At 43.8% G+C, this 8698-nt stretch overlaps 1 protein-coding gene across 1 annotated transcript in view; it reads right to left on the bottom strand.

Annotated features, from left to right (window-relative positions):
- Positions 1–8612, bottom strand: part of NFE2L3 (nuclear factor, erythroid 2 like 3) — a 34320-nt gene extending 25708 nt beyond the window's left edge. The window contains exons 1-3 of the mRNA XM_014521229.2: positions 8593–8612; positions 8479–8521; positions 1178–1357 (exon numbers count right to left, since the gene is read on the bottom strand). Coding sequence (XP_014376715.1) covers positions 1178–1357; positions 8479–8521; positions 8593–8612 — 243 coding nt within the window. The remainder of the gene's footprint in view (positions 1–1177; positions 1358–8478; positions 8522–8592) is intronic.
- Between the last annotated feature and the right edge of the window lie 86 nt (positions 8613–8698).

Consider the following 8698-nt stretch of genomic DNA (forward strand, 5'->3'; position numbering starts at 1 on the left):
TGCATTTCTCTTTTTGCAACCTAGAAATGCACCCTGCAAAGAAAGGTACGAGTGGCGGGAAATAATTTAGCAGTGCCGAAGCACACACAAACAAAAATCACACCCTTGGGTTGTGACAGGGGGGAGATAGGCCAGGCCTGCAAGGCAAGGGGGCTCTGTTCTACCTTGCCCTCAGCTTTGACCATTCAAAGCAGCTGGCAGCTCCGTGCTGCTACTGTCAAAAGGCCCAGGCCAGAGGTGGGGGAAGGGAGTCCCCCCCTTGCCTCTCGGGTAAGGCCCAGCTCCCTCCAATACCCGAGCAGGGGTAGCAGGGGGGCGAGAGACTGAGGTGAGGGGGCTCTGTTCCACCTTGCCCCCCCCCCGCCCTCCAGCGTTGGCCAGGCAAAGCAGCTGGCAGTACCATGCTGGCTGCTCCCTTTCCTTTCCCCTCCCTCCCCAGCTGACAGCCTTGGAATCAGGGCACTCACTGGGGCCCGAGCATGAGCCCAGCCCCACAAAGCAGGAAAAGTTAACCCAGGAGGGAACACAAGTTTCCTAAGGCACTCTGCTTTACAGCATCTTCATCCATTACCTCATTTGACCAGGGTAAATTTTTCGTGCGATTGGCCATTCTAAAAGCGCTCTGCAGCTGTGTACGTGTGTTACGTCATGGCTGTAGAGCACTTTCAGGGGCCTGATAGCGCAAAAAACGTAACTTGTGGAAGCACTCTCAGTGTCCATTTTACTCCTTCAATCTACCATAAACATGCTTAGATATGCCCAAGCAAGACTCCCTTTATTTAATGTTCAAAAAAAAAAATCAACCCTGTAACATGTAACATAAACTTGTAGGAATGAAGAGCTAGATAAACCATAAACAGTGAAACTAAAATACTTTAACATCCTTCTCTCAAATACCAACGTGCCCAACTTTAAAAACTGCTTCTCTGGAATAACCTTCTAGAATAGAATTAAATATAGTTTCTAAGAGACTAATTATATTCATTTTAGAAGGACTGGTGTATGGAAACCTAACTCCTAGGAAGACGAACGGGGAATGTCTTATTCACAGGCTATCATTTTGCTTTCGCTCTTCTGCTATTTTTCCTAGCAGCATGCACAGAACAAGTTGACCACAGGATATTCAAATATTTGTTCTGAAAACTATTCACCCAGTTTGTTTTTTAATTACTCTTACCTCAGTGCTAAAATCTCCGTTATCACTCTCTTCCCCATCGGTTTTATTTCTTTTTTCATTCTCTTCATTATGGAGTAGCTTTATCTCTTCTTCCTTCCGCTTTTGCAAGTTTGATTGTTCATTTCCTTTATGAGAATAAGAGTAGTCCAAAGCTTCCTGACTCACTTTCCAGTCTACATCCTAAAGATGGCAGAACAATTATATTAAGTAAGAGTATGCCAAAATAATCTTTAAAATACATATCTACTTTATACAGTCAGTGAAGATATCACTTCAAGTAATAGATAGATAGATAGATAGATAATCTCAATCAGCTCATCTGTCAACTAGATTAATTAAATATAAATTTTATAGCATGACAAACAGACTGGGAATGATGTTAAGGGAGAATCCTGTGTGTAGCATGTAAAAAGCACACAATGTATCTCCAATTTGACATGTAGACCCTGAACCTACCTATGGACATTCTCAAACACAGGAGACGATTACACTAAAACAGAAATGCATTGTTTTGATTTCATAAAATGAAACCAAAGTTCACTCATAGGGTCCTCTTTAAATTGTTCTTTTTCAATGGTTATTCCTTGACATACACTTATTTTACGTTTTGTGGGTTTAGCATATTTGTATATGAAAAAAAAAAAATCACAAGACTTCTGTTTTCATATCCAAGACAACTATGTGTTATTGGTTGTAGTGATACACAATTCAACTGCATTTTACAGGTTATTGGAGCAGAGGAAGAATGACCAGATGAATCAATCTGAATGAGATATAAGAAGACATCTCTATAATGCATATCTTCATCTGCAGAACAGAATGTTATGGCACAGCAGGAAATGCAGGCTCCAAATGATAGCAGGTGTGATGAGTCAATGAATGTTTTACCTTCCTTGTTCCACAACCCTATCTTGGAGAACACAAATTAAACTGATTATAAATAAAAGATCATACATTCTCCTCAGTTCATAGTAGAGCCACCAATAAGGTCAATAGGAGGTTTGCACAAAGACCAAAAGGAGACTCCAACCTTCTTGCAATAATTAACCATTAGGAATTGTAGATAAAACAACATGTAATGAATGATTATCATAATTCATATGCACAAGGCTACTAACTTACAGTTGCACAGACAACCTTACTCCTGGTGTTTTCTAACTTTTGAGTATCTAATTTTGCAACCATAACATTTGTTTGATGTAGGGTTGTTTTAATTTATTTATAGTTATTTTTAGTACTTTGTTGTTGTTGTTAGCAGCATGCATCAAGTAGCACACACTTCAGCACCAGAACTAGCTCTGCTTTGTTCCTTTTCCTTTAGGACAGACATTACAGTAATGTCTAGGAGCTTCAGTCATGGACCAGGACTCCACTTCATACTGACTTCATTCTCCTGATTGAGAATTATCTATAAAAGCTTGTACTTCCTTAACCAGTTAATTGCAAAGATGCCACTCTGCCCTACCTTCTGCCTGACTTCAGACTAACACAGCTTTCCTCTTGCCATTGTGTTTCTAGCCCTTTTTCCCAATTCCCACCCCCGCCCCACTTTTTTCTGCAGGAACTCCTAATTCATGCCCTAAGGATTTAATACACATTCACAGAATGATCAACAATGAAGTAGTTAATGTTAACATTCAAAATATGTCATTCTAGGTGTCAGCATCAATACCAAAAGAGTTCCAGAGAGTAGGGAAATTCAGAGTTTTCAGAACTACAGTTTCAGACTGCACACAGACTCATGAAGAGAACTTGTAGATCGTATTTGAAAGTTTTTCTTCATAAACATGATTAAAATTTGTTGCTTGTGAATCTGCCATTCAGACTCATCATTAGGTTGAATGTACTGGATGTCTGACACCTCTGGAAAAGTGGATTTAGAGCCTCATCTCTGCTGCCCACTGATTTCATTGAGACTGTAAGACAGACTTTGGATCAACTTTGCAGATTAGCAATTTTGGAAGCTTCAGTTCTAAGGTACAATTCACTTATACTCGCAGCTTCAGTTCACAAATTTTTAACACTGGAATAACAGTAACTTATAGCTGCAAAGTACAATAATTTTAAAGCAGAAGGGAGAAAATGTGTTACAGTTCAAGGCTTCAAGTCTTATGCTTAATGAAAGACAATATGGCCCCTTCCAGCTGTTTTCTATCCCCCAAAAATCTGTAATGAGGCCAGGCCAGAATCCTAGACTCAGCCAGTCCCAATTAGGAGATCACGTCAAGTCATCCCCAAAACAAAACATCCCCACCTGCAGCAAGCTCAGAGCCTGGCTGAGTGAGCCAGGGGCAGCAGTTCCTAGCTCTTCCAGCTCTTAAAAGCCAGGCCCAGCCTAGCCCATTCTCCTTGTGGGGGCAAAAGTATCAGTTTTTGTACTTGATCGGCTATGCATGTCTTTGCTGATCTTCTAGTTTAACTCCAGCTTCCATTCTGGTAAGCCCTCTGGTATGCCCTGGTTCTGGTTCTCTGCTTGTGATTCTGATTTGACCTTCAGCTCTGGCTATCAGTTACCCCTCAGCTTACCTTGTCTTTGGCTTTGGTTTCTGACCCCAGCTTATCTAACTTTGGCTATGACTTCTAAATCCAGTATGACACCATGCCCCTCTGAACTTCAGCTCCCTGGCTGAGACTATACCTGTGCTCTGGGTAGCTAACCCATAGGTAAAACTGCCCATACCCTAGTGTATAACAAAACTCACTTTTTGGAAGAAAGAAGCTGTTTATGATGAAGTTTTGGGGAGTGAGAGGAGAACAAAACTATTGTAATACAGTTTAAGACTGTACATAAGCATTGTATTTATTCTTTGCTTTAGGTGATCTAACAATGGTGTCCCTCATTAGCTTCTTATCCATTATATCATTATGTAGCAATAACAACTAGGAAGCTGCTATTGCAATATAAGTGAAACAGGCAGCACAACTTCTATTAGGAGGGAATAAGAGGTTTAATCTCTGGTATCTGAATATACTTTGAATTCATAGAAAACTAGGGCTGGAAGGGACCTCAGGAGTCCCTTCTAGTCCAACTCCCTGCTCAAGGCAGGACCATCCCCAACTAGATCACCCAGCCAAAGCTTTGTCCATCCAGGTCTTAAACTCCAAGGATGGAGCTTCCACCACCTCTCTGGGTAACCTGTTCCAGTGTTTTACAGTAGGAAAATTCTTCCTGATATTTAACCTAAACTTCCCTTGCTGCAACTTGAGACCGTTGCTCCTTGTTCTGTCATCAGCCACCACTGAGAACAATCTAGTTTCATCCTTTTTCAAACCCTGCTTCAGGTAGCTGAAAGCTGGTATTAAATCCCATCTGTCTCTTCTTCTCTAGACTAAATAAGCCTAGTTTCCTAAGTCTTTCCTCAGAACTTATGTCCCCCAGCCCCCTCACTATTTTCTTGCCCTCTGCTAGACCCTCTCCAATTTGCCCACATCCTTTCTGTGAGTGGCAGGGCAAAAGCAAACACAGTACTCCAGATGTGGCCTCACCAGTGCTGAATAGACGGGAACAATCACTCCCCTTGACCTGCTGGCAACACAACTACTAAGCCCCTCCCCACTCTGGTTTGGTGTCAGCTGCAAACTTGCTGAGCACATACTCTGTCATCTTCCAGGTCATTGATGAAGACCTAGAACAAAACTGGCCCCAGGTCCGACACCAATTCAAGAAAGCTCTCGAATAACTAGATTCTAGACATGGACCACCTATAACTTTCCATGTCTAGAATCTACCTATTGGAGGGTTGTCTTAAAATTCATCACCCCCATCACTGCAGTGGAGAAAGCAGCAGAGGAGTCAAATAGCTTGACCCTTACTACTTGCCGTACCCCTCCACCCCCCAGCTACTGCTTAACCTCAGTTGCAGCTCTGGCCCAGGATGCAGAACATGTGGTGGCTCCAGTCCTCACCTGGCTAGGCAGCAGTAGCAACTGCCCCAGCCCTGGACTTGCCACCACCACCACAGCCACCCCTGGCTGGGCAGGGGCCAGTGTCATCATGTGCTCCATGCCCTGAACTAGAGTGGTGCTGGAGCTGTGAATGTGGGTGGAAGGGCAGAGGAGAGGTGGGGTGCTGTGGCTGCAGCTCTGACCCCAAGCCTGGCTGGAGCAGGAGCCACAGCAGCCACCTTCCCCTCTGCTGCCTTGTACTCAAATCCAAGACTATGGGCTCATCTTTTATTTTAATAAATACGGTAGTACAAGCAAGCATGAGCTGCATTTCCAACTTTCTGATACAAGCATACTACTTACAAACTAGGGTGTCTGCAGGGTATCTAGCAAAGAAATACCCAAGCTAGATCTAAATGAGTTTGTGGGTACCAGAAGCAGACTCCTTCATCATATGAGGATCCATACAAGTTAACATCCTGCTTCTCAGAGCAAATATTATATAACGTCTATATATTATAATGCACTGTATAGAGATGCACCCTCCAAGACCTGATCCTCAATTATTTGTCAGTGGACATTTTCCTTCTAAACCTCTGAAGGAATTACTCCATTCCTGTAATCAATATTTTTGTTACTTTGCTAGAAGCTTTGTTTAGTTTCCCCTGTAAACTGTAGATTGCAAGGACAATTTTTACCTTTGATAATGGACAGACTTCTCAGTCGGTTTGCTTCTGAAGTAATATGTAGGGACCTACAGAATTCACAGTGGAAATGGGCTGTGCAGTAGCTGCTTTAATCTTGCAGGTTCCCCTGTGCACCCCCCTCCCTACACCCCCACAATTGGCAGAGGGCTCCCACTGCTCAGTCCTGATCAGTGGAGAGGCAAAAACTGCACATTTAAATATGGCACCGTTTTTTGCCTCCTGGCCAGTCAGCACCAAGCAGCGGGGCCACCAGGGCCCTTCAGCCAATCAGCAATAAGGGGGGAGGGGAAGGGATGCGCAGGGTAACCTGAAATTGGAAGAGCTGCCACGAAGCCTACTTCTGCCATTAATTCGGTAGGTCCCTACTAATATGCATTCTCCTTCTTGTCAGTTGACAATGTCCCAGGCTGAATGTTTCCTTTTTTTTTAAATCAAGTTCTCCACTCTTTGAACAAACAGGAATTCCCAGAAGTTTACATCACATTGCTGCAAAACAGACTTGCTCAAAACTTACGCTCCCCAGTTACTGTTCTTTCCCTCAAGTCTCCCTGGTTTATAGCATACCATCCTAAAACTAGCTAATCTGCTGTACCTAAAGCATTTTTCCCTGCCCTTGGCTTTGAATGGGCTACCGCTTTCTTTGAATCTCTGGTGCCAATTGATTTCTTGCAAAACTGAAACCTGTCTGCACTTCATCTTTCACCTTTGCAATTCCCTGTAGGCCTCCTAGCATCCACTTGGCATTTATGAGAGGATTGCCTATCAGGCACTCCATACACCTAGAGTGAGTGCCCTCCCAGATCTTGTGTGCTGTACAAATTCACTTCAAGCACTTTTCAAGATAAACCATCCAACAGCAGGCAGACCTACACATTCATTAATGCACATTAACTCTAGTACCACTGGGTGCCTATACATGAACAGGAAGGCTGCTCTAACATGCTGGAATTTCGGAGTGTCAGAGCAGACTTGATTAATCGAGTTTGCTGCAGCATGGTAATTACTAGGACTGTGTGAAGCTCCGGGTGCTGATTTGCTTCGGAGGAGATTCGACTCTATTCAGTAGCTGAATCTCAAAATCAAATCGGGGAACTAATTAAAAGGTCCGAATTGATTCATAGAGCTTCGACGATGTGGGCAGTCCCTACCCGCTGCAGCAGAGCTGGGCCCAGATTCCATGCCAGTAAGTATGGGGTGGGGGGACTGGAGGGGAGGGGACCATGGGGGGGACCCCCACCAGGCCCCATCTCCTGCCTGCCCCCACCCCCCAAAGCTGCCCCACCAGCCTCAGCTCCCGGTGCTTTAAAAAAAAAAGCCCCCATTCACCAAGTGGGGGGCCGATCCCTGCTGCCCCCTCCTGCCCCACACTGCATGGGGGGCTCTGCCACAACTTGCCCATCTGCCCACCCCAGCTCTGGCCTTTTAAGAACCCCCCCACCCCAAAAAACCCCAACCAACTGCAGCAGCCTTGTGGGGCTCGTGCAGAGACCTCCACAGCGTGGGGCAGTGGGGATCACCCCCTGCCTGGTAGCACCCAGCGAGTCTGGGCACTTTTTTTTCCAAAGTGCCGGGAGCTGAAGTGGGCGAGACAGCCATTGCTGGGCTGGGATTCGAATCACTGAATCAAATCACTGTCCCCCAAATCCAAAGCAAATACTAGCCGCTTCGCACAGGCCTAATAATTACCACTCCAGCAGCCTCCCACATCTCGTGTATCAGTGTTCCTGTGCTTCAAAATGGTGACGGGGTGCTTTTATCTGAAGCCTGAACAAGCTATAAATGAAGCACCCCCATCACCACGATGAAGAGCAGGGACACTGATACATAAGATGCCCCAGGCACTTTTAATTAGTGGCTCTCAGAGCTGCTATAACTAAAGTGCCCCTGCCCCCCCCAAGCACGTGTATAAAAGCACTCTGCTGTGAAGTACTAGAAAAATGCGCATTAGCTATTTTAATTCACATTAGGAAAAGAGCACTTTTGGGGGCGGGGGGGGAACGCCTTAAATGGGTATTAATGTAAATAAAGCATGTGTGTAGACACACTGACTCCTACTTTGCTGTTCTAGCTATCTGCTTGACTTGGCTCCTACAAATCACATGTATACTGCAACATACTGTGAAAAGCAAAATTTGAGTGCATTGTGTACACAATAAAAAGATATTATAATCTTTTACAGTACTCAACGTTCTTCCCATGAGCCATTTTCTCTATACCCATCCTCCTTCTCCTAGCAAACATTTCTGACTTTTGTCTAATCTATATGGCAGACATCTTGGAGCAGGAACCAGTCTTATTCATTTGCATGCCAAGTTCCCTCCACACAACACAATGCTCTACACCACAGTGTGGTTCGATTTCAAAAGGGAACACTTTTCTAGTTTGCTTTTTAAAACAAGCAACCCCCCAGACCCCCCCCACCCCCCAGGCTACAGGTAACTTTCTGTCATTTAAAAAAAAATTTTAAATCTATAGCTGTGATATAGCCACTCTCCTCTGCATTTTGAACACCAAGTATTTAAGAAATACCTTAAATACCAAAAATTTAATTTTTGCATTACTTCATTCAAACTACAGCAGTCAACCACTCCCCACCCCCAGCACAAAAACAAACAAACCCTCCAACTGCAGGGACAAATCAATTGGTTCTTATTCAATGTAAATATCTCCTGTGCTGAAGATGAAATTCTACATTTTTCTGTGTCCTACCTTCCTCAATAACTTGCGTGGCGTGTGCGTGGCTGGTTTTCTTCTTTAAAGTGCTCAGTCAACTCTTGCTATTAACAGGCTATATGTAACTTCCCAAAAGTAGTCATAGTTTGCGAAATTATGTAGACAGTCATGAAAATAAGTATTACAATTACCAACTCATCACTTTTATTGTAATTTATGAACAACAATATAATTGACTTTAATTATAGCCGGCATT

This window comes from Alligator sinensis, unplaced genomic scaffold (assembly GCF_000455745.1).
Source record: "Alligator sinensis unplaced genomic scaffold, ASM45574v1 scaffold29_2, whole genome shotgun sequence".
In the NCBI taxonomy this organism is placed as follows: Eukaryota; Metazoa; Chordata; order Crocodylia; family Alligatoridae; genus Alligator; species Alligator sinensis.